This window comes from Urocitellus parryii, chromosome 4 (genome assembly GCF_045843805.1).
Source record: "Urocitellus parryii isolate mUroPar1 chromosome 4, mUroPar1.hap1, whole genome shotgun sequence".
Classification (NCBI taxonomy): Eukaryota; Metazoa; Chordata; class Mammalia; order Rodentia; family Sciuridae; genus Urocitellus; species Urocitellus parryii.
Window position 1 is genome coordinate 95100643 of NC_135534.1, and position 27710 is coordinate 95128352.

At 35.0% G+C, this 27710-nt stretch overlaps 1 protein-coding gene across 2 annotated transcripts in view; it reads right to left on the minus strand.

The window, feature by feature from the left end:
* Window positions 1–27710, minus strand: part of Cwf19l2 (CWF19 like cell cycle control factor 2) — a 102546-nt gene that overhangs the window by 59242 nt on the left and 15594 nt on the right. For both annotated transcript variants that reach the window (XR_013343499.1, XM_026399052.2), the window contains exons 6-8: window positions 24418–24511; window positions 12096–12211; window positions 10045–10703 (exon numbers count right to left, since the gene is read on the minus strand). Coding sequence is in view for 1 of the 2 variants with exons in the window: in XM_026399052.2 (XP_026254837.2) it covers window positions 10045–10703; window positions 12096–12211; window positions 24418–24511 (869 nt within the window). In the remaining variant the exon portion in view is untranslated. The remainder of the gene's footprint in view (window positions 1–10044; window positions 10704–12095; window positions 12212–24417; window positions 24512–27710) is intronic.

A 27710-nucleotide genomic window follows, 5' to 3' on the forward strand; every position in this document is an offset into this window, starting at 1 on the left:
AAATCCCAAGTACTCCAAAATATGAAATTTCTTGAGCACCAACATGATACCACAAATAGAAAATTCCACACCTAACCTCATATGACAAGGTTGCATTCAAAATGCAGGCATATTAAAAATATTATAGAAAGTTACCATCAAGATATATATACAAAACATAAATGAATGTTATATTTAGATTTGGGTCCTATCCCCAAGTTATCTTATTATATGTATGTAAATACTCCACAATAAAGAAAAAAAATTCAAAATCAAAAACATTCCTAGTCCCAACCATTTCAGGTAAGGGAAACTTATCTGAAATACATACAATCAAGATAAACTTAAGTCACAAAACCAGTCTCAATATATCTAAAATAATAATAACACTACAAATTAATGGTCTAAACACCTACATTAAAAAGCAGAAATTTTTATAGATAAAAAAGAAAAAAACTATAAAAAATGTTTTATAAATATAAAGATATTAACCTTTATCTTATTATTATTATTATTATTATTATTATTATTTTGGTGGTGCTGAGGATTGAACCCAGGGCCTTGTGCATATGAGGTAAGCACTCTAACAACTGAGCTATGTCCTCAGCCCCCAAAATATAAAAGGATAAATATGTTAAACACAAAAGGATAGAAAAAGATATTCCATGTTAATATTAGTCAGTGTGGTGCACACCTGTAATCCCAGCAGCTCAGGAGACTGAGGCTAAGTAAACTAGCAAGTCTCTGTCTCTAAATAAAAATATTTTTTAAAAAGGAGCTAGGGATGTGGCTCAGTGGTTAAGCATCCCTGGGTGTATGTGTGTGTATGTGGTGTGTGTGTGTGTGTGTGTGTGTGTGTGTGAATATAAAACCAGGGACTTAAAAGGATGACTTCATAAGAAAAAGGGTTGACACATGAAGAGTTCATATGAATCCTTAAATGACTATGTACTTAATAACAGAGCTTTAAATTATATGAGGCAAAGACCAACAGAACTATTTAATACAAATTACAGTTGTATATTCAACATCTCTCTCCCAATACTTCACAGAATAAATAAAATCAGGAAGAACATGGAAGACTTGAATAACACTACCAACTAAATAATATTATAGACATTTAAAAATGTCCAACAATATTAGTAGATGTTCTGGTTGGATCTGAACATGCCCCAAAGGCTCATGTATTTACAGTTCAGTCTCCAGTGCAGCAATGTTCAGAGGTGAGGCTTTTGGGAAATGACTGGATCATAAGGCCTCCGATCTTATCAACGGATTAACCCATTGATGGGTTTATAATTTGATGTCATTATTGAGAGGTGGTGAAAACTGTAGGAGGTATAACCTAGTTGAAGGGAGTTTATACTTGGGGATTAATCTTGTCCCTGGTCCCTTCCACACATACTCCCTACTGTGAGGTGAACAGCTTTCTTCCAGCACACCCTTATCTCACCTCAGGTCCAAAGCAATGGAGCTAGCTGACCATGGACTGAAATCTCTGCAATTGTAGCCAAAAATCGATCTTTCCTCCTTTAAATAGTTTTTGTCTGCTATTCTGTCACAGAAATTTTAAAAAACATAGAAAACACATTCTTTCCAAGTACATACAAAACATCAATCAAGATAAACAAACCTAAGGCACAAAATCAGTTTCAATATATCTAAAAAATCAGGTCATAGGGCTGGGGTTGTAGCTCAGTGGTAGAGCACTTGCCTTGCATGTATGAGACCCTGGGTTCGATCCCCAGCACCACATAAAAATAAACAAAGACATCGTGTCCATCTTCAACTAAAAAAGTATTTAAAAAAAGAATCAGGTCATATAAACTATGTTTTCTGACCACAATTAAATTAAATTAGAAATATTTAATAAGTATATCTGAAAAATCCTCAATTGAAAACTGAATAGCAAATAACCAGTGGGTCAAGAAAGAAATCAATGGGAAATAAAAAGTATTATGAACTGAACAAAATTACAAATATAATATATCGGAATATGTAGGATACTGCTAAAGCATCATTCCAGGAAATTCTATAGCAATAACTTATATCAGAAAATTATATTTAAGCCTATATCTTAATTAAAGTCAAAGTAAACAAAACTTAAGAAATAATAAAAACCAGGGTAGAAATAAATAGAAAGCAGAAAAACAATAAGGAAACTCAAGGAAGCCAAAAGTTGCTGTCTTAAGACAATCAATAAAACTAATAAACTTCTCGCCTCTGATTAGGAAAATAAATACAAAATGTCAACAGAAAAATAAGAGATAATATCACTCACAGTTTAAGCACTTTACAAAAAGATAGGCAGATGGCAAATAAGCACTTAAAGAGATGTTCCACATCAAGAGTCATTAGGGGGATACAAATTAAAACTACAACAAGATACCATTACACAACCAGTCAAAATCAAAAGACTGACCATTCCAAGTTCTTATAAGAACATAAAGATCCTGGAACTCTCACACCCCTCATATTGTTGGTAGTAATTTTAACCAATAAAACTACAAAAGAGCTTAGCACTTTCTTAATATTTAAACATAGCAAAGGCCATATGATCTAGCTGTTACTTTCCTAGGCAATTACCCAAAAGAATAGCATATGTACATGAAAGTTCAGAGGAGCCTTGTTTGTAATAGTCAAAAACCATAAACAATCTAAATACACATCAACAGGAGAACAGATAACCCAAATTGTGGTATATACAACAATAGTGTAGTATCCATGCACCAAAAAATACATAAACTATTAATACACGTACTAACATGGATAAAGTGCTACTAAGAAAAAGTCAGACTTCCCTCCTTCCACAAAAGAATGCATAATGTATGATCTCATTTACATAATACTTTAGAAAATGCAAATATGTCTATAATGAAAGAAAGCAGATGGATGGGAGCCCTGCAGTAGAAGGTGGGATATGGGGAGAGACAGGAAGGAAAAAATTATAAAGGGCACCAGGAAATGTTTAAGGGTGATGGTTTCATGAGAACATACACATTTCAAAACTTATTGAATTACATTCTTATATATATGCTGTTTATCAAATGTCTGTTACACCTCAGTAAAGTTACTTTTAAGAATCTTCAAAGCAGAGAAACAGTTAAAAGCTGAATATATCATAATCAATGACATAATCTCAAATATAAAGGATTTATCTATATTACCAATTCAGTTTTCTTAACCTATTTTATACAACAATATAAAATAGGTTCATGTTCTCAATATACCCTCTTAGCAAGGAATAGCAAAGTTCATATTTGCAATGATTCAAAAATTGGCCTAATAACTCTATGTGGAATTTTTTTAAGTAGCAAATTTCTTGTCATAAAAAAGAAATCTTTAACATGTAGCATTTAAGTTTTTTTAAGATAATATCTTTGCTACAGAACCCATTTCCATAACATATTATCCTTCCCACCATGTTCTTTCAGTCTATATTTTAAAAAACAATTAAAACAAACAGTAGGGGCACTGCATTCATGTGATCAGAAGAACATTAAAACTTTTTATATGCCTCTATGGGTTGAGTCATTGCTTGTATAATTAGTTGTACTTTTATAAAGAAAATATTTTCAGTACTTTTATTCAAATTAAATTGAGGTACATACAATTTTCACTGTATTATAAATATAATTTATTGAATTTGGAGCAACCCAATCATATTTCCATAAACTTCTACTTCCTAAGCAACTTGCAGTCTTTCCTATTCAACTAATTTTCCAAAATTCTTTATCTGAGAATTTACTGTTACAGTATTAGTGATATTTTTATATGAATAATGCAAAATAAAATAAATAACCACAGGACACATCCTTTCAAAACAGAATTAGTCCAATTATGCCCCCATGAAGATGGCTTGCTCCAGGGTCTATCTTTCAAACTCTCCTGTTTCCTAAGTGACAAATTTCCTGGCTGCTTTTCCATCTACCTTTTCTGCTTTTCTTCGGTTTCCAAGAACTCAAGTACCTAACCAGATTTTCCTTCCCAACAAAGCTGTCTATTCATCCATTTTTCATCTCAACAGCAATCAATTGAGAAAATCAACTGAGAGGAGGTAAAATGGATAAGAAGGTAGTTTCCCCATTATTTCTCCCTCTTTCCTGTTATTCCAAAAGATGCTTATTTAAATCCAGATATAAAGGACAATTTTACACAAGATCTCTTACTCAGCTCAGTCACTCAAAAAGTAAGCAATCTTGCAAGCAAGCTTAATTTTGATAGGATCAGAAGAAGGAAGGACAAAATTCATCCATAAAGTCATTTCCTTTTTTTGAAATGCAAAGTTTTAGGAATATGAACACAAACTACAATATCTCATGTGTCAATAAGGAAATAGATTCATTCCTACTAATACACTAAGTACAAATGAAAGTGAAAGACTTTCAAATTCCAATTTTCTAATACAAAATTTCATGAAGCACTCAAAAGTACTTTATGCTAGTTGCTTCTTTCTTGATCATAAATGGGAAATCCTTCTCAGTACTATGAGAAAAGAAGTTCTGGAGTCAAATTCATTCTCTGCCATTTACTAGCTTTATGAGATTAGATAGGTATCATAATCTGTGACTATAAAAATCAAGAAAATGATTAATATCTATCACAATTAAATGCAAAAATGTATAGAATTACAGTAATTTCAATAATGTAACAAAATTCCAAATACCTACCTTGGTATTCAATAATCATTAGTTCCCTTTGCCACTGACAGCCAATTACTGAGTCACAGGAGGATTCTCCAATGACTCCTACATTCGCCATGCTTTAAATTCAATGGCGAAATCTCTTCAAGAAAAGATTAAAAACTAGAATATCTAGAACTATGCACAGATATGAAGTAATCAAATTTTTTCAAGAGACCACAGAATTAAAAGCTTCATCACTGGGTCATGGATGCCAACTCAAGCTCTCTCTCTCTCTTTTACATTCACTTTTTTGATTCAGAATTTCTGTCTCTCAACTACAGTTACACTGACCAGTGCATTTGCTTCAAATCTGTTTCATTTCTCAATCTAACCTTCACAGTGCTTTTGGAATCTTTTAAAAATCGTAGTCTTTTCTATTTAAAATCCTTGTGATACTTCTTTATCACTCATAAAATGATGTCCCACTTGTAAGCATGACTTCTGGAATAAGGTGTACAAGGCATCTTCCTTGCATACTTCCTCCCATATGTCTTTCTCTTAACCAAATTCTACAAATCAGAGGGAAGCTACCATATGCTAAGTACTACATCAGGATCCAGAGAAACAGATTAGAAAGAGATATACCCTGTTCTCAGAGCTACTTTATCACAAATTCTAAAACATATTTGCAAATAGTCAACTACACTATGCTGTCTCATATTTCCAGTTTCTTCAAGTTGATTGCCTTTTCTCAACAGGTTCATCCTTCATAAAGACCTTATAACTTTGCCTGAACAATCTTACCAGACCCTGTTGCCACTATTATTATCCTGCCCCTAATATTATCCCACCCCTATGTGTAATAACTATAAAAGCATCTATACTTAACACCTGTAACTTCAAGTATGTACCATATTTGTTTAGGTATCTATATGACTTCCTCTCCTACAATGTGAGTTCCTTGAAGGCAGATACAATGTCATAATTATTTTTGTACCATGAGATCTAGGAAATAAAAATATTCAGTGAATATAAGATAAATGGCAAAATGAATGAAAGGGATCCAACTTAAGCTTCAAGGCATATATTTAAGGCAAAAAATAAACACTCCTTATCACATAATTCAGATACACTTTTACAAATCTGAATGAATGAAAGAAATGATCTGTTCTCAATCTTTCAGTATCCAAGGATCCTTTAAGGGAAATGATAGGCACACGGACAAAGCATTTGGAGTAATTGTGTTCTAAAAGTTCATCAAAATTTGGAGGTAAAAATAGAATAAAATTAATAACAGTCATAACAATGAGAGTACATTTCAATTGTGTGAGCTGTATGTGAACCAAACTGTCACACTGCCTTTCTCTTCCCACCTGAAGCTTCCAAACTCCTGTGTTCCTTATAAGGACCTAGAGAATCACAGACATTCTAGGGGATCACATGTTGAAAAACACTGATATAAGTCACCAAGAAAGAATCTTCTCTGCCTAACTAGCCACACTTTCCTCTTCTTTAAAACATTTCTACCCATGTCTAATCCTCCTACTTGGATGAATAAACAGGACCCATATTAATAACCTCAAGGATCTTGCTCAATTATCAACTCTATACAGAGATCTTTTCTAAAGTAAAACTGATTTTTTTCATTAAAATATAAACATGTTTAAGTATCTACACGTCAAAGATAAAAGGGGTTGGGGAGGTACTAAATTTAACCTCTTCACTCATATATTTTCTATCTCTGCCAACTTAAAACCAGTACTCAAATTTAGTCTACTGAAATCTGGCTTCTGTATCCTTTCACAATGAAAATGTTCTTGACTGAGTTGTCAAAAACCTCTTATTATTTATCCAAAGGACACACCTTTGTGATTTTACTTTACTCTTCCCTTTGTTGAAAAACTTTCCTCTCCCTGCCCTTCTTAGGTTGGAAGCTTAAAGATTTAATCAAGGGAAGGCACTATTAGTCTATCCAAAAGCCATCAAGTTTCAAGATAATAATAAAGAATAAACCCTTTCCTATGTTCTCTAAGCACTTATAGAGATGAGCAGATGCTTTAAAAGAAACATAACCATAATATCTGCAATTAGTCTAACCCCAGAAGTCCAAAGCTTTAGCATTTTCCTGGATTACACCTATAGTGCACACATTCCCATTACAACTTATTTCTAAAAAGTAAATTACCTCATTAAAATATGTTCTTTAAAATATATGTACACACACATTAACACTGGCTGAAAACTTTTCAGGAAGCAGTAATTAAAAGAATTCTAGACTAATTATATTTCAGAAACCTTGATTATATTGCAATTATTCTTCTCCTCCTGATAGTGTTCACAGATGTCTCTTTAATTATTCTATTCCTTACCACTGATTTTCATATTTTCTCCCCTGCCTAAGGATTTTATCACTATACTCACAACCTTGACAACATGGAATCCTTCTCTTGCCCTTATGGGATATAAAAGCAAACTCTGCCAAGAATAACATCTAAAGGTTAAGGTACTAAATGGGTTAGTTCTGATCAAAATTATAAAATCTAACTTAAGGACATCTAGTTAGGTTTTTTTCCCCTACTACATATTACTCTTAGGTTTCAAACTCCTAAAAGTATTTAGCTAATATATTTTCCAACAAAAGAAAAATATATCTGTAAGTATATTTCATTCCAACTATAATAAGTTCTTAACTATCTGGGTAATTATTGGAAGATGTTTTCCAGCCATTTAAAATAATCACAGAACAAGGCATTGTGGCGCAATCCTGTAATTCCAGCAACTCAGGGGGCTGAGGCAGAATGTGAGATTGACTATTCCAAAGTCTGTTTTTATAATAAATTCAAAAGTATTTTTTAGGCCTAGTGAAAATGCTTTACTTTGGGCAGTTAATCTTTTTTCTTTTCTCTTATGCCTCTATTTGGTCAACTTCTCTCATATTCTACCAACATAAATCTCACTAAGGTTATCAATAACTTTTCACAATTAGTGTATAAAAGAAAAGTGTTTTAATTCAAAGCCAGTTTATAGTTCTCCTTTAATCCTTATTTGAAAACCATGCTAAATGGATATCAGAAGATACTGAATCTAAGTTTTGCAAATAACTATATAGTACTTTTAACAGCAACAATAAAAATGTGTACAGGATACTATACATTTTCATATATACTAACTCATGAAGTAACTCCAGGAAGTTGTTTATATTACTTTGTTTTAAGTCAAGGAAAGTAGCACAAGAAAGTCAAGTGTCAATACCTTATAAAAGGTCACAGATCCAGGAAATGATTGTTACTTACAGAACTGCCAGATAAAAAACATGACACCAGTTAAATTTGAATTTCAAGTAAGCAATGAAGATTTTTTTTCTCATAAGTTCAAATACTGTAAGAGAATTATTATTTTTATTTACTAAATCTGGCAACCTCAGTTACATAATATTGTGCAAGTCATAATCTGAGTTCCCTCAATTTCTATATCTGCAAATGTAAGGCTCAGACTATGATTTCTTCTAGTTTCAAAATCAGTTCTTTAATTTTTTTCTAATTCAAAATGTCATTGTTTTTAAAACCCCCTAGTATTCTATCATTTTTTAAGTAATTCAACATATCTCCAAGATAATATTCAGACAAATTAATAGCCACTAACAATTCTTCACTCAATCTTTTTAGCACTCTTCAGAGTCCTATGTTGGTTTCTTAATATCACTCTATAGGGCTGGGGATGTGGCTCAAGCGGTAGCGCGCTCGCCTGGCATGCTCGCCTGGTATCCGGGTTCGATCCTCAGCACCACATACAAACAAAGATGTTGTGTCCACCGAAAACTAAAAAATAAATATTAAAATATTCTCTCTCTTTAAAAAAAATATCACTCTATAAGCTCAGAAATTGTATTTCCTTTCACATAAATGTGGAACATTCCTAGATTTTTTTCTTCTCCTCTCCAGTCAGTCATGGAATTCACTGAACACCTCAAACTCTTCTAACATCAAAATTAACAAATCTAACAAAGAATACTGCTTTCAGACCTCACCCTCCAAAACTGCTGTTATTGCATAATTCTATGTTATATTTATCAGAAGCTAACAATTTAAAGAGCACACACAAATATGAGGCAATTAGACAACCAGATAGAGTTACTTATAGTAAGACTGCACTATATACTTTGCTTAGCTGTAGTCACAGAAATCAAGAACCACAGATTGCCCAAATGCTAAACCAACCCAAATGATCATCAGGAAATAAGACTCACCCCACCACCAACTGTGGAGTAGAAACAGTCTACCACTCAAGGCACCTGGAATGAAGCCTGGGCAATTATATATTCACACACCCACAAACATTCTCTAATCGTTGCCACATACATGCAGTCAACACAACTGGATTTCTCCTTCAGTTTCCAGGAAGGAAAGCCCCAATGTGAACTAGAGCTCATTTTACTGGGCTCCATCACTTGGTCCAAACTTTGCCAGATCCCTTCTACTGAAAGTCCCACAATGTGCTTACAATCCACTACTTCAGATGGAGTCAATAACAAAAGCAATTTGCCAGACTTACCACCCCAAGTCACAATTATACCTCTTACTAACAATTGTCTTAACTGATAGTATTTTAACATATTCTAATGACCAATAAAATATGTCACTTTATTGTATAAGTCTGTCATTATCCTTTGAATACATTTTTGGATTTCTATCGCCAGTGGGGCCAGTTCCATGTCTAAATAAAGATTGTCTAGATCTGATACCACTCAACATGTGCTTCTTCATCTCTGGATCCAGTCCTATACAAAGGCAATGGATACAACAAAAATAAAACCAGTAAGTGCTACTTTCTTAATCACTATGGATACCACTACTATCCTATCTTAAATTTCACTTTTAAAGTTCTAACATTACCTTTGAAATCCATCAATTCCCAAAGTAAATTATTTCCTTCTCTGTAAAATAACTCCATAATTCACAGTTCCCACTGCAGGATCTTTAGTATAGCTTTGTAACTTTGTATTTGGGCCACAGCAGCAAATTTTCCTTCCGTCTCCTAGACCTCCTTGACTCATGTAGTTATGGTGATTATTAACTTAATGATGGGGTAACTTCCTTAGGAAATAACAAAGTAACAAAATCTACCAAAATGTCTTCTACAGCACATTTACTTAAAAGAATAACATTCATATTTTTAAATTATAAAAGTGACAAATTTTCAGCAACTTATGGCTACTGAATTATTTTAGATCCCTGTTAAATAAACTGTGAAATTAAATGCAATCCATAAAACAAAACCACTACATTGTTAAATCTATGTATTTTATCTTTTCCATCAATTTAAGAAAGAGGATATCATACTCATGTCTAATTAACAAATGACATTGTGAGGAACAGTTTAGTTCTTTGGATCCTCAGGGTCTTAATATTAATATCATCTTAAAAAACAAATGATAAAATACCCAGCATATGTAGCCTTTGTATCCTGCAAATTTTTTCTCATTGGAGGGTCATCACTCAAGCTCTCAGTCTGTGATTTTTCTCTCGTGTCTCCTGAAACGTGTTGATAGTCAATGCTGCTACTAGTTTCCAATGCCTTTTGATTTGAATATTTCTTCTCTTCTTTTCTCCCATAAGATGATCTCCATGATGTTAAACTTTCTTCACTGTTCTCTGTGGGTTTTTGAAAACCACAATGCAAAGCACCCTGAGTCACTAACGCTAAAGATGAACTAGATGGTTCAAAATTTCGTCCCTTGCTGAGACATGACAGTTCTTCATCATCAGTGGGTCTTAAAAATTTAGGTCTCAAATTTCCAGAAGAGAGCTCTTGGTTTTGCCTTGGGTTGTATTCTCTTCTACATGTTTCTAAAGACCCAGATCTCTCATCTTTTTCATCCCCACTGAATTTATCTTTATTGTTATTGTTTGTGATCTCTGTTGTACCATAGCTATCCCTTGAACTTTTATTGTATTTAATTAAGTCTAATTTTTTATTTTCTTGACTATTTTGTGCTTTATCTGAATATGTGGGCTTCCTCCACCGTTCTCGTCTAGAATCTTCTTTTTTGGAGGCAGTTTTTTCAGCTTCTTCTAATTTTGACTGAAATAATTCCATTGACTACAAAGGAGAAAAATAACATATTGAAAGTTATAAAATGCTCACTGATGTTTTACCCACGTCATTGGCCATGAACCACCGACAAGTGGCACAATGAAAGAAAAACCTACCAAGGTAAGGGTAGACCCAAATAATCATCATACACTAAAATAAATACTAAAAAGAATGAGAAAATACAGAAAAATTACCAAATAACAACAACAACAACAAAAATCTCCAAGGGGACACTCTTAAACCAAATGGTCTATACTAACAAAGTCTAACATACAATACAGACGACATATAACTGGTAATCAAGATTCAAGAAGTTACTGTACTGCTAAAACAGACTCATGAAAAAGGAACATTACAAGTACAAGAAGTGAAAAACTGTGTATCCAAAAAAATGCCCTGAGATACTGAAAAGAATAGAAAGTGATAAAAACCAAATTAGCCTGAGAATTCTTTAAAGTTTAGGAAATGACAGTAAATAAACATAAATTATAGGAAAAAAGAAACATGCACAATTGATTCTAGAGAAGTTAATGCATGTGCACTATTATTTCCAGAAAGGAGAAAAGATGATGAAAGCAAAGCATTAATAAAAAAATAAATGTATGTAAGAAAATTTTCCCAGTTGATTTTCTAGATCAGAAGGGCTCATCTAATAGTTTTGCATGGAAAGAGAAAAAAAAAGACTTGTATATTAAAAATTCCTAATTTGTGAATCTACAAACTCAAAAATAAAACTTCCTTCACAAAGACTATACCAGATGCATATGTATGAGCATGTACACAGAAGAGGATGGGCAGATAACACATTACCTACAAAGGAAAGAAAATAAGTTGGTTCTAAAATACTATATACTAATGCACGGGCATGGTTACATCATTCAAAGAGTATACACATTCTAATAGTTTTTTGGAGTATTCGCAACTGAACCCAGAGGTTATTATTTACCACTAAACTGCATCCTCAACACTTTCTAGTTTTCATTTTAGAGTGTGTATATATATTTTTCTAAAAAATAAAAAAACAAAAAAAAAAAACTCTGGATAATGCCAAAAGATGGAAAAATACTAAAGTCTGGAATATACCAAAATTTCAAAAGTGGTTATCTCCAGAGGTATACTGGGAAAGCTCTTCAGCATTACTTAATTTTCTCATAATGATAAAATATTATTTTTACATTAAATAAATACATATTTAAGTCTTGCATTATTTATGTCAGCAAAGATATGCTACCCAAGTATACAGAATAATAAAAAAGTAGAAGTTACTTCAGCAGTACAAAGTTAAGAAATTTAATAAATTCAATTCAAAAGTGTGTCATAGCATAAAACAAAGTTAAACCACATAATCTTTTATATAATTATGAAAATAGTACACATCTTCTTAATTCAGATACCTACCCCATATCTTTCAGCTACAATATCCTCAAATTTTTTATTTTGTTTTTCAGCTTGTTCCTTCATTCTTTGATAAGACTTCTTTAGCCAGCTTAATCCACCATCCTCCACTCCTGAAGCTAAATTCCAATAGAAAATTAGAAAATGTCTGTTATACTTTTTAATGAGGTTATCATCAAATTAATTCTGACTTATAAAGTATAAATTTAAATATTTTTTTTTCAATATGTAAAAATTATAACCACATTTAAATTTCAACATATATTTGAGTGTGTACATATGCAAGCTACAGAGTTTTGCCAGTTGGAGAAAGGAAAAGATAAATAATAAACTAAAGAATAAAAGTAAAACTATCCTCAGGAAAATTACAATTTAAGAGAATGAATACAAAAGTATATAAATGCAATAAAGATAATATGTAACAACTAATTTGTAAAGATATGCAGGGTTATACAAAATGATAATAGTTAAGGATTTCTTCTAACTCGGAGGTCAAGAAAAATTCCCCAAATTAAGTTTAAGAAATGGGTTGAGGTAGAAGGAAGATGGCGGCGAAGGGAGTGCATCACCCCAGTGCGCCGCGTCACTGAGCGGGAGAAAGACGAGGTGAAACGGCTGAAGGCTATCTTGTTGGGAATCTCCAGTGAAATTGAGGTGCTCCAGAATCTAGTGGACAGATTTCCATCGCGCGAGGTTGGGCTTCGGGAGCTCGGCAGTGGGCGATTTCTCCACACGGAGGGTCGCTGCATTGCCCGATCGGCGGAACGCCCCGCAGCTGGAGTCTGCGGCGCGCTGGGAAGCGGCGAGTTGCCGGAGCGGGGTGCACCGATGCGGATTCTGGGGGCTCCCGCCAGTGGTACAATGGCAGCGCTTAGTGCTGAGTTCCAGCTTTGAGACAGGAGAGAAGCGGTCCAGTTCGGTTCCTGACACCGGTCGGACCACGGAGGAGGACAGCAGCCGCCATCTTGGAGAGATGATGTAATCATCCCTGTTTTCTACTGATCACAGCTCATTCAGCTACGGAACAGGTGATTTCAGGCTGGTATTTGCCTGCAACTCGCAGACAGATTGCTCAGGCTCGGGACTGGAGAACCTGAGGAGAATACTCCTGGGGGCTCGTTCCTGGCAAGGCGTGCGCCGGGCTCTGAGCTGCCGGATTCTGGTTCCGGGGCTGCCTTGGCCCAGGGCTGGGGAACCTGAGGAGAATGCGTGTGGAGGCCAGCTCCAAGTGGAGCATGTGTTGAGCACGGGCGGCTGGGTTCTGACTCCCGGAACAGTTTTGGCCCGGGGCTGGGAGCCCGCGGGGACTGCGTCTTTGAGCCTGCGCCCAGCGGAGCGTGCACCGAGTTCGGAGAGCTCTGGCTCCCAGAGCTGCTTTGGCCTGGGGCTGGGGAACCCACGGGGGTCGCTCCTTGGAGCCAGCTCCCAGCGGAGCGTGCGTCGGGATCGGAGAGGCTGGGTTCTGGCTCCCGAAGCTGCTTTGGCCCAGGACTGGAGAACCTGCGGCGACTGCTTCTGGGTCCGGGTCCTGCTGGGTGCTGTGGGGGCCAGGAGGGCAGAGTGGAGCTGCCGCCTGCGCCCAGAGCAGGCCAAGTGACCCGGCTGCGTGGTATCACGACACCCCAACTGCAGCTGGGGCCGAAGATAGTAGCCGCCCACGCCTAGAATAGGACCAGCGACCCAACGGCGTGGTAGCCAAGTAACTCCATTTGGAGTAGGGGCTGTGCAGAGCCGCCGTCTGAGCCTGCAAGGTAGGCAGACCTGCGACCCACTGGCAGTACAAGCCCGGTAGCCTGCCAGAGTGGTGGACACATAGCACCGAGGCAGTCATGTCACACTGGTGGGAGTGGGGGTGAAGCAGGGCCGCTGCCCGTGTCCGGAGGGGTTGCAGCAACCCGTTGGAGAGGCAGTCAGGTACCCCCATTGGGAGTGGGGGCTGTGCGGAACTGCCGCCCGAGCCCGCAGGGTGGGCAGACCTGCGACCCACCGGCGGAACAGGCCTAGAGGCCTGCCAGCGTGGTAGACACATCACCACAATTGGAGTGGGGGCAGAGCAGAGCCACCACCCATGCCCGCAGGGGGGGCAGACCTGCAACCGACCAACGTGGTAGACAGACCACCCTAATTAGAGGAGGAGGACAGCCACTACCCGCCCTGCAAGGGAGACTTCCCAACTATACAAGAGCAATATAAATAAATAGGGGGAAAATTTCAAAAATACAACAGTTTCACCAAGCAGAAAGAAACGCGAGCAGTATGAAAAGACAAGGAAAGAAAGGACCAAAAGCAATGCAGGTCAACTCAACTTTAGAAGAGGTAATAGCTGCTACAGATGGAATGTCAGAAAAAGAGTTCAGGATATACATGCTCCAGATGATCTGGAGTCTCAAGGAAGACATGAGACAGCAAAATCAGACAATGAAAGATCACATTGACAAGGAACTACATAAACAAATCCAGGAAGTAAAAGATCAATTTCACAGGGAGATAGAGGTAATAAAAAACAAACAAATAGAAATCCTAGAAATGCAGGAAGCAATAAACCAACTTAAAAACTCAATTGAGAATACTACCAGCAGAGTAGATCACTTAGAAGACAGAACATCAGACAATGAAGACAAAGTATTTCAACTTGAAAAGAACATAGACAGCTCAGCAAGTCTGCTAAGAAACCATGAGCAGAACATCCAAGAAATATGGGATAATATTAAAAGACCAAATTTAAGAGTCATTGGGATACAGGAAGGCACAGAGCTCCAAACCAAAGGAATAAACAATCTATTCAGTGAAATAATAGGAGAAAACTTCCCAGACTTGAAGAATGAGACAGAATCCCAAATCCTAGAAGCCTACAGGACACCGAATGTGCAAAATCATAAGAGATCCACACCTAGACACATTATAATGAAGATGTCCAACATACAGAATAAAGAGAGAATTTTAAAAGCTACAAGAGAAAGGAAGCAGATTACATTTAGGGGTAAACCAATCAGGATAACAGCTGATCTCTCAACACAGACTCTGAAAGCTAGAAGATCCTGGAATAACATATTTCAAACACTGAAAGAAAATGGGTTCCAACCAAGAATCGTGTATCCGGCGAAATTAAGCTTCAGGTTAGAAGATGAAATTAAAACCTTCCACGATAGACAAAAGTTAAAAGAATTTGCAGCTAGAAAACCATCTCTTCAAAAAATCCTGGGCAAAACATTACAGGAAGAGGAAATGGAAAATAACATTGAAAACCAACAGAGGGAGGTAGGACAGTAAAGGGGGGAAAGTAATCAAAGAGGAAAACAAATCAGGTTTAGTAACATTAATAAATAAATATGGCTGGAAGAACAAACCATATCTCAATAATAACCCTAAATGTTAATGGCTTAAACTCACCAATTAAGAGACACAGGCTAGTAGAATGGATCACAAAACAAGACCCAACAATATGCTGCCTACAGGAGACACATCTAATAGGAAAAGATATTCATAGACTGAAGGTGAAAGGTTGGGAAAAATCATACCACTCATATGGACTGCGGAAACAAGCAGGAGTGTCCATACTCATATCTAATAAAATAGATTTCAAGCCAAAGTTAATCAAAAGGGATAAAGAGGGACACTATACACTGCTCAAGGGAACCATACACCAACAAGACATAACAATCATAAATATATATGCCCCAAATAATGGTGCAGGTATGTTCATCAAGCAAACTCTTCTCAAGTTCAAGAGTCTAATAGACCACCATACAATAATCATGGGAGACTTCAACACACCTCTCTCACCACTGGACAGATCTTCCAAACAAAAGTTAAATAAGGAAACTATAGAACTCAATAATATAATTAACAACCTAGACTTAATTGACATATATAGAATATACCACCCAACATCAAGTAGTTACACTTTTTTCTCAGCAGCACATGGAACCTTCTCAAAAATAGATCATATATTATGTCACAGGGCAACTCTTAGACAATACAAAGGAGTAGAGATAATACCATGCATCTTATCTGATCATAATGGAATGAAACTGAAAATCAATGATAAAAGAAGGAAGGAAAAATCATGCATCACTTGGAGAATGAACAATAGGTTACTGAATGATCAATGGGTTTTAGAAGACATCAAGGAGGAAATTAAAAACTTCTTAGAGTTAAATGAAAACACAGACACAACATATCGGAATCTATGGGACACATTGAAAGCGTTCTAAGAGGAAAATTCATTGCTTGGAGTTCAATCCTTAAAAAAAGAAAAAAACCAACAAATAAATGATCTCATACTTCATCTCAAAATCCTAGAAAAAGAAGAGCAAAACAACAGCAAAAGAAGTAGAAGGCAAGAAATAATTAAAATCAGAGCTGAAATTAATGAAATCAAAACAAAAGAAACAATTGAAAAAATTGACAAAACTAAAAGTTGGTTCTTTGAAAAAATAAATAAAATCGACAGACCCTTAGCCATGCTAACGAAGAGAAGAAGAGAGAGAACCCAAATTACTAGCATATGGGATGAAAAAGGCAATATCACAACAGACACTTCAGAAATACAGAAGATAATCAGAAATTATTTTGAATCCTTATACTCCAATAAAATAGAAGTTAGTGAAGGCATAGATAAATTTCTTAAGTCTTATGATCTGCCCAGATTGAGTCAGGAGGATATAGACAACCTAAACAGACCAATAACAATAGAGGACATAGAAGAAACCATCAAAAGACTACCAACTAAGAAAAGCCCAGGACCGGATGGGTATATAGCAGAGTTTTACAAAACCTTTAAAGAAGAACTAACACCAATACTTTTCAAGCTATTTCAGGAAAAAGAAAAAGAGGGAGAACTTCCAAATACATTCTACGAGGCCAACATCACCCTGATGCCTAAACCAGACAAAGACACTTCAAAGAAAGAAAACTACAGACCAATATTTCTAATGAACCTAGACGCAAAAATCCTCAATAAAATCCTGGCGAATCGGATTCAAAAACATATCAAAAAAATTATACACCATGATCAAGTAGGATTCATCCCTGGGATGCAAGGCTGGTTCAATATACGGAAATCAATAAATGTTATTCACCACATCAATAGACTTAAAAATAAGAACCATATGATCATCTCGATGGATGCAGAAAAAGCATTCGACAAAGTACAGCATCCCTTTATGTTCAAAACTCTAGAAAAATTAGGGATAACAGGATCATACCTCAACATTGTAAAAACAATCTATGATAAGCCACAGGCCAGCATCATTCTGAATGGAGAAAAATTGAAGGCATTCCCTCTAAGATCTGGTACAAGACAGGGATGCCCTCTCTCACCACTTCTGTTCAACATAGTCCTCGAAACACTGGCAAGAGCAATTAGACAGACGAAAGAAATTAAAGGGATAAAAATTGGAAAAGAAGAACTTAAATTATCACTATTTGCAGATGATATGATTCTATACCTAGCAGACCCAAAAGGGTCTACAGAGAAGCTATTAGAGCTAATAAATGAATTCAGCAAAGTGGCAGGATATAAGATCAACACGCATAAATCAAAGGCATTCCTGTATATCAGCGACAAATCCTCTGAAACGGAAATGAGGACAACTACTCCATTCACAATATCCCCCAAAAAAATAAAATACTTGGGAATCAACCTAACAAAAGAGGTGAAAGATTTATACAATGAAAATTACAAAACCCTAAAGAAAGACATAGAAGAAGACCTTAGAAGATGGAAAAATATACCCTGTTCATGGATAGGCAGAACTAACATCATCAAAATGGCGATATTACCAAAAGTTCTCTATAAGTTCAATGCAATGCCAATCAAAATCCCAACATCATTTCTTGTAGAAATAGATAAAACAATCATGAAATTCATATGGAATAATAAAAGACCCAGAATAGCAAAAACAATGCTAAGCAGGAAGTGTGAATCAGGCGGTATAGCGATACCAGACTTCAAACTATACTACAGAGCAATAGTAACAAAAACAGCATGGTACTGGTACCAAAACAGGTGGGTGGACCAATGGTACAGAATAGAGGATACAGTAACCAATCCGCAAAACTACAACTATCTTATATTTGATAAAGGGGCTAAAAGCATGCAATGGAGGAAGGATAGCATCTTCAACAAATGGTGCTGGGAAAACTGGAAATCCATTTGCATCAAAATGAATCTGAATCCCTTTCTCTCACCATGCACAAAAGTTAACTCAAAATGGATCAAGGAACTTGATATTAAATCAGAGACACGGCGTCTGATAGAAGAAAAAGTTGGCTATGATCTACATACTGTGGGGTTGGGATCCAAATTCCTCAATAGGACACCCATAGCGCAAGAGTTAACAACTAGAATCAACAAATGGGACTTACTCAAACTAAAAAGTTTTTTCTCAGCAAAAGAAACAATGAGATAAATAGGGAGCCTACATCCTGGGAACAAATCTTTACTCCTCACACTTCAGATAGAGCCCTAATATCCAGAGTATACAAAGAACTCAAAAAATTAGACAATAAGATAACAAATAACCCAATCAATAAATGGGCCAAGGACCTGAACAGACACTTCTCAGAGGAGGACATACAATCAATCAATAAGTACATGAAAAAATGCTCACCATCGCTAGCAGTCAGAGAAATGCAAATCAAAACCACCCTAAGATACCATCTCACTCCAGTAAGATTGGCAGCCATCATGAGGTCCAACAACTACAAGTGCTGGAGAGGATGCGGGGAAAAGGGTACACTTGTTCATTGTTGGTGGGACTGCAAATTGGTGCAGCCAATTTGGAAAGCAGTATGGAGATTTCTTGGAAAGCTGGGAATGGAACCACCATTTGACCCAGCTATTCCCCTTCTTGGTCTATTCCCTAAACACCTAATAAGAGCATGCTACAGGGACACTGCTACATCGATGTTCATAGCAGCACAATTCACGATAGCAAGACTGTGGAACCAACCTAGATGCCCTTCAATAGATGAATGGATTAAAAAAATGTGGCATTTATACACAATGGAGTTTTACTCTGCATTAAAAAATGACAAAATCATAGAATTTGGAGGGAAATGGATGGCATTAGAGCAGATTATGCTAAGTGAAGCTAGCCAATCTTTAAAAAAAAAATGCCAAATGACTCCTTTGATATAAGGGGAGTAACCAAGGACAGGGTAGGGAGGAAGAGCTTGAGAAGAAAATTAACATTAAACAGGGATGAGAGGTGGGAGGGAAAGGGAGTGAGAAGGGAAATTGCATGGAAATGAAAGGTGATCCTCAGGGTTATACAAAATTACATACAAGAGGAAAGGAGGGGTAAGACAAGATAATACAAGTGGAAGAAATGATTTACAGTAGAGGGGGCAGAGAGAGAAAAGGGGAGGGGAGGGGAGGGGAGGGGGGATAGTAGAGAATAGGATAGACAGCAGAATACATCAGACACTAGAATGGCAATATGTAAATCAATGGAAGGGTAACTGATGTGATACAGCAATCTGTATATGGGGTAAAATTGGGAGTTCATAACCCACTTGAATCAAACTGTGAAATATGATATATTAAGAACTATGTAATGTTTTGAACGACCAACAATAAAAAAAAAAAAAGAAATGGGTTGAATTTCAGTAAAAAAAAAAAAAAAAAGAAAAGAGAAAGTTAAGAGTACAAAGGGCACTCCCAGACATAAGGACACACACAGAGGAGAAAAAGCTACCTCAGAGACATAACAAGAACAAATCACCAAAAAAAAAAAAAAAAAAAAAAAAAAAAAAAAGAAAAAAAAAAAGAACAAATCAGAGAAGAAAATGCTGAAATTATACTAAAACAAATTGTCCTACTTTCATCATGATTACCAACTATGAACATGTGAATGCCCTCAATGAACTTTATTAAGCTGTTTACATTTCCTACACTTTAGATCTGTGTAAAGAGAAAATCAAATCAATTACATAAATCAAAATTCTGGTCCTGATTTTCCTTGCCCTCAAGTGATACTTTAACATCACTCCAGGTCTATAACAAACAAACAAACAAAAAAAAAATGCATACACACAGATTCCACAAGACATGTACAAGAATGTTTACAACAAAACAATCTGCAATAACTCCAATCTGGAAACAACCCAGGATATGTCCAACAACAAAAGAAGGAACACATAAACTATGATACAGTCATAAGATACATACACAGCAAATAGAATAAATTAACTATATTCATAACACTATGGATGAATCTCAAACTGTAGATAAAAGAGGATGGTAACAAAAATGTATGCAAATGATTATGGTGCTAATATCCAGGATAGTGATTTCCCTTTGGTAACAAGATGCTAATAATATTTCTTGACCTATGTGCTGAATACATAGATGTTTTCATTTTGTGAAAAGGAACAGTCTGCCGTACACTGATGGTTGTATACTCACTTTCCTATGTAAGTTAGACTTTAAGGAAAAAAAGAAAAAATGATTGCAATCCTCTAATTCAATCTATTTAAATTACTTCTATCATTCAAATCTCAACAGTTTATCTTTATTAAGCAATCTCTTCTAAGATAATAATGTGGTCTAGGGATTAAACCTAGAGGTGCTTAACCACTGACTCACATCCCCAGCCCTTTTTATTTTTTATTTTGAGCTGGATATCGCTATGTTACCTAGGGCCTCACTAAGGCTGGCTTTGAACTTGAGATCCTCCTGCTTCAGATTCCCAAGTCATTGGGATTACAGGCATGCGCCATCATGTCTGGCAATCTTTCTTTAAAAGTCTAAAATACTTTGTACTCTAAAACCCAGATCTCTAGTTAACTCAAAGATTTCTTTACATTCAAAAACTTATTCTACTTTTGATCTTTTTTCTTATGTATATAGTCTATAAATTCAAAATTAATGGGGCAACCATTCAAAGAACTTAATCTAAAATGTAATCTATACAGTGATAAGTAAAAGAAACCCACAATAATTAATATCATTATTACTATCCCAGCTTTATAATTAAATTGTTTACTCCACAGAATCATCTGTGAAACCAATAACATGTAGATGGGCACAGTGAAAATACCATGAAAAAATCACCAACATACTAATAAAACTCAGAGAAAACTATCTGAGCTAAACTAAAACTGCTTTTATTCCTCTGTTTCCACTTATCAAGTAAATCTAACAGAATAAACACTTTCAGCTAATTTGCTTGTGAATTAAATCCACAATTTTAGAAATATCTATGCAATATCATCACCTTTAGCTGATGTATATTCAATATCAAAAGTGCTGTTACTCTTATGATTAGGATGCTATCATTAAAGTATTTTTAATAAAAGAAAACACCAAATTTATTATCTACAGAGTAAACAAAAATACCAACTTACAGCACCATCCTCAAATTCAATTACTATTTAATGAATATTTATCATTAATATAAAAAGTTGCTAAACACATTAGGATATAAAAATATTCATAAGGTCCCCATCCTCTATGCTAAGATGAAGATATATCAAATAATTACAGTATACTTATTTACCGGTATGCAGCACTTAAAATTTATATCTCAAATTTGTTTTCTATAGTAAGTCAAAAATTATGTTTCCATCATAATTGTAAGTTATATTATTATAAACAGAACACAGTCAAATGAATCTAGGCTGTGTTCCCATTTCTCTTTAAAAGACAGGCTAATAGAGATTTAACAACAAAGTATCAGAAGACCTAGATTTTAGTCTTGCCAGTAAAACTGAACAGTTCTAAGATCAACTGCAATTCATTAACTTCTTTGGACCTTAGCTTCTTAATCTGCCAAAAAAAAAAAAAAAAAAACAACGCAGCTGATTAATGCCACCTTTAAAAATCCTTCCAACTCAAAGATTCTAACAGAAAGCCAAAAACTGGAGAAGGTTTAAAAAAAAAAAAAATCAATAGGAAAAGCAAAATCACAATAGAAGTGTTATAAGCAAGAATTTCTACTAACTACATCATAAGAAATGGTCTCCTAAAGAATGTAGAGTAATAAATGGATTTAAAAAAAAACGTGGCATATATACACAATGGAATTTTACTCAGCAATAAAAGAGAATAAAATCATGGCATTTGCAGATAAATGGATGCAGTTGGAGAAGATAATTTTCAGTGAAGTTAGCCAATCCCAAAAAAACAAATGCTGAATGTTTTCTCTGATATAAGGAGGCTGATTCATAGTGGGGTAGGGAGGGGGAACATGGGAGGAATAGATGAATTCTAGATAGGGCAGAGGGGTGAGAGGGAAAGAGAGGAGGCAGGGGGTTAGCAAGGATAGTGGAATGTGATGGACATCATTACCCAAAGTACATGTATGAAGACACAAACTGGATGTCAACATACTTTATATACAACCAGAGATGTGAAAAATTGTGCTGTATATGTATAATAAGAATTGTAATGCATTCCGCATACATTTTTTTAATCAATTAAAAAAAAGAATGTAGAGTAACTAATCCAGGACTAGAATCAGAATTCTGGGTTCTCATGTGATGACAGGGAAATTATCTATCCATTCTTAGTTTCCTGAGCTATAAAATTGAGACAATAACATCTACTCTGCTTTCCTTTCATGGTTACCATGAAAATAAACTTATATATAAGTGAGCCATGTAAACTCTAAAGTAGCACAAAATTCTCATTACTAAATTTTCTTTGTATAAGCTTTAAAAATCATTGAGTTTTCCATTTAATTTTCTCTAAAGATTAATGAATTAATTATTGAAAATATGGCACATTGAACATTACCAAGACTCTTGATATAATTTTCCCAAGACACTTAATCACAGAATAACTGACATCATCATCCATTGATTCCTATATTCTAGATATTGTACTATTTCTAATTTTAACTTCCCCAAAACTATAAGATAGTTACTATCATTATTCCTTTTAAAGATAAATAAACTGGACTCAGAAAGATCAGTACACTTTCCCACAATGACAAAGCTAGTAAATGGAACTACCAGAATTCTAATTCCAAGTAGACTGATTCTAAAATCTGAGTCCATAAGAACAACACTGTGTCACCTCTACCTCCCTAAAATCAATACCTCCTTAATACTAATGTTCTAACACTTCCAGGTGCCTTACAGTTTTAGCCCTGCCACAAATCTAAGTAGAAGGATAAAACTATCATAAGCAGTAAAACTTACAGACTGTTTTTTCCTTGTTTTATCATAATTATTCAATTGCAGATAATTTTTAAAACTAAATTTCCCTGGGAGCTGAGTCTGAAGGCATGATTTGAAAAGGAAGGAGAAAGGCTCTCCAAAAGCTTTATATAAGGTCCCTTTCCTCCTTAATCATTCTGCTGTTTCTACCAGCTAAAAGCTACTACCTAACGCAGAACTCCAGGTCTTCTATACCCAGTGAAGTTAAGAACCTATTCACTAAAAACAACAAAGACTGAGATTGCTAATTCTAGGTTTCCCCCAAAGATAAATTTATTGACTGTCTTGACACTAGAGATGATAAAAGTCTAGATCACAAAATTAGGCTGGGTTAGCTTATTGCTCCCCAAACTGTTTCTATAAAACAGTGTTTCAAAGAGAACCTTGTTTAACTACAGTTATTATTACTTAACCCAGCATTCAAAAAGTTAAAAATAAATTCATACTTACTAATAACTTTAGTTAAATTGCCGGAAAAAAATTATAAAGGAGCCTATAAGGTGGCTCTAAGGATACACACATAAAATATAAAATAATTTAAACAAATAGCCAAAATAAAAACAAATTATGTATACAAAGGAAGAAAACTTTCTACTAATAAAATATTAAAATGAAAAAGTAATATAATTTACAACACTACTATTATACGCTGGGCTCACTGTAATTAAATAAACTTTTCATTGAGTTATCAATACAACACTTGATAGTCATGTAAGTTCTTTTTAATTATATTACAAAGTATGCTTATGTGACACAAATATTTTGTCTCCATCTGCTGGAAAATAATAGCACTCAACATTATTACAAATTTTGTGGCTGCTGGCAAAATAGAAATTTCTAAAGATATAAAACCAGATCTTTGTTTACATACTATTTTAGTGAAATTTCACAGACACAATACTTTTTACAAAACAAATGAATTGTATTATTACATCCTCACAGAATCATACTTAGCATTAGCACATTTGAAACAAATTCATACATAAAAGCATTATAAAACAGGTATAAAACTGAGTACTAATGATTTAAATAAAAGACTTAAAAAGACTGCAAATATTTTATCAACACTTTGCTGCCATGTAAACTCAAGTCTTTGCATTAGAAATACCAACTTATCAAAAATGCCTATGTGTCAGCACCCACAATATAGAGATACCTTTAGTAACTGATGACACACTACAATCTTCTGATGGAAGACCTGTCCCACCATCCTTCCAATATGGATTCAGTTCTCTTTCCAGCAGTTTGGACTAGAAAAAAACATTTTCAGAAATTAGAATTTAAAAATAAATCCACCACAAAAGAGTTAATAATAAATCTGAGACAAATCATTCAAAGCACTTTTAAGACACTGTTCTGTAATTTGCAGGTAATAATGTTTAAATTTACATTCATTCAATGTTTTAATTGAATACCTATCATGTTTCAGAACTGCATTATATATGGAAGATATAACAGTCGATAATACTTATTTGGCCCTGGCTAGTTTATACCATAGTGATGATATGGTCAATAAATAACTGATAAATGCTTTGAAGACAGAAATTCAGAGTACTAAGGCCACACAAAGAATTTAAACCTCTCATACAATAAAGGATCAAAGACTTCCTAGAGGAAGCATTATGTGCAATCTTAGACCTAAGTACATGCAGAAATGAGCTAAGTTTTCTTTTGAGGGGAATGAGGGAAAGAGCATAAACATGCTCCAGCATGTTCACATTCATAAAACCATACAGAAAGAAAATACACATCACTTTCAGGGAACTTAAAGTAATTCAGACAAGCTAAAATTCAGAAATGTGAATAAGTAGTGAAAAGAAATTAGATTGGAGGATAATCAAGAGACTACAACACATGAGCTATTTTGAAATGCTGTTTACATTTTATGCTGGGGGCAATGGTGTTACACACAGAACAAACTGATCTTGGCAAGAGGAAAAATGAGAAGAGCAAGATTACAAATCCAGTCAGAAGACTGTGGCAGTAATCCAAGCAAGAGATGATGGGAGCCTGTGTTCCAAGCACTAGATCAGGCCCAGGGGCTATAAGGAATAAGACAGGTGCTGGGTCCTCAAAGATATTATGGTCTAAGGAAAGGGGAAAGACAATTAAGCAACATCAATACACATAAATGCTTTGAAAGCAAAGGAAGCTATATAGAACTACATACTGATGACACAAACTTAACCTCAGGAAATCAGAAAATGCTTCCTACAAGAACTAATAATGGCAACAGGATGGGGGGAAATGGAAGTGTTGAATGTTAGAGATTTCAGTTTCCCAGAATGTGAACCAACCAGACTGCTAAAAACAAAAATGTTGGATAACTTTTTAAATGAGCTGACAAAAAAAGTAAAAAATCTTGAAAGGACAAATTTAAGTTAAAGGTTAACTCAGATGAATAAACAAAACCAGATTTGATTTCTTACATTATCTATAGCAAAAAATTCATTTCCCTGTTACTTTCTATAAAATCTCTCAATATCTATCATCAAGGAACTTCTTCCAATATTCTTATCTAGATACTCAAAGACATACACATCAGATACTTGACCTGATTTTTAAAAAACTAGAATTACACACTGAAAAGGACAGCTGACAAGAGTCTAGACAAATTGTAAGATACTATCTGGAAATGTATAAATGATAAAAAGCTGAATATATAAAGAACTTCCACAAATTAGTAAGAAAAAGAAAAACAACTGTAGTAGAAAAGTAAGCAAAAAACATAAACAATTCACACAAAAAAAGAAAAGATCTCTCTAATAGTAAGGAGATATAAAATATATAAAAATATGTAACATAATATATAAGTGGTTTTTAGTCAGCTTTTTTGCTGCTGTGACTAAAGGACCCACCCAGAACAATTTTAGGGGAGGAAAAGTTTATTTAGGGGCTAACAGTTTCAGAGGTCTCATCCATAGACAGCAGATTCCATTCCTCAGGACTCAAGGTGAGGCTGAACATCATGGAGAAAGAGTGTGGCGAGGGAAGCAGCTCACCTGATGCTCAGGAAAGAGAGAGACTCCACTCTCCAAATACAAAATATATACCTCATAGCCATGCCCCCCAATGAACCACTTTCTCCAACCACATCCCACCTGCCCCCAGTTACAACTCAGGGATTAATTCACTGATTAGGATAAGGATATTACCCAATCATTTCTCCTCCAAATCTTCTTGCATTGCATCACACATGAGCTTTTGGGGGACACCTCATATCCAAACCAGAACAATAAGCATACAAAAACAATGAGATACTATTTCTTACCCATTAATTAATCTCAAAAAATTGTTTGATAATTAGAGATACTAAGTATTACAAAAGAACCATACATTGCTGAAGCTATATAAATTGTTATAATTTCTTTGCAAATATTTGTAAAAGAATATAGGTGCAAACTCTGTAATTGAGCCATTCGACTCATAGATATGTACCATGAAGAAATTCATACATGTATGCATAAGAAAATACATACAATGTCCTTTGTCGCAGAACTGTTTAGTGAAAAACAGTAAACAATGTAAGTGTCCATAAGTAAAGGAATGAACATTTACAGTATGGCACAGTTAGATGATGACAGACTATATAACAAATTGAAATGAATGCAATAAAAATAAAATATATCAACATTAATTGATCTCTCTATAATACATTGAATCCTTCTAGCCAAGATGGCTTATTAAGGTTCCACTTCATCACTATCTCTCTGCTTAGCACAAATAGAAAAGATACATAATGTAAAACTTACTGTAATTCAACATAAGACAAATATTTCTGTGGACCATAAACAGAACATAAATGCAAAGCAGTACACAGAAATGAAACCACAGGATTACTGGGCTCTGTGTGCAAGCCAAATGTGATCATCCCGAGTTCAATTTGTATATGATAATGAACACTAAGTGTTCCAGCTGAGACAAAGAAATAGAGCCAGTCTACATGAAGCAAGGATCTCCTGGGTAAGATTTCCTGTTAACAAAAGAATACTAAAGAACTGGTAAAAGGTGCAGACTTGGTCTATAGATAAATGCTAGATAAATACAAATTTCCAATATAAAGGTCCAAAATCAACAAGCTTCACACCAAACAATGAAGGACATTCATTTTGGTCTTTTTCCCATTACCTTCTTTTTATCCTCACTGCCATTATAAGAATTAACATTTGGACTGGTGCGGTGGCTCACACCTATAACCCCAGCAACTCAAGAGGTTGAGGCAGGAGGATCACAAGTTCAAAGACAGCCTCAGCAACCCAGCGAGACCCTGTCTCTAAATAAAATATAAAAAGGGCTGAGGATAAAAAAAAAAAAAAAAATTAACATTTGGTTCTAAAGCAAGAGCCATTTTTTTTCTCAAAAAAGGCTCAAACATTCAGAAATTTTAAGAATATTATGGTATGCAAAAAATAAACACATCCAAATGTGCACATGTAAAAATTGACTAAT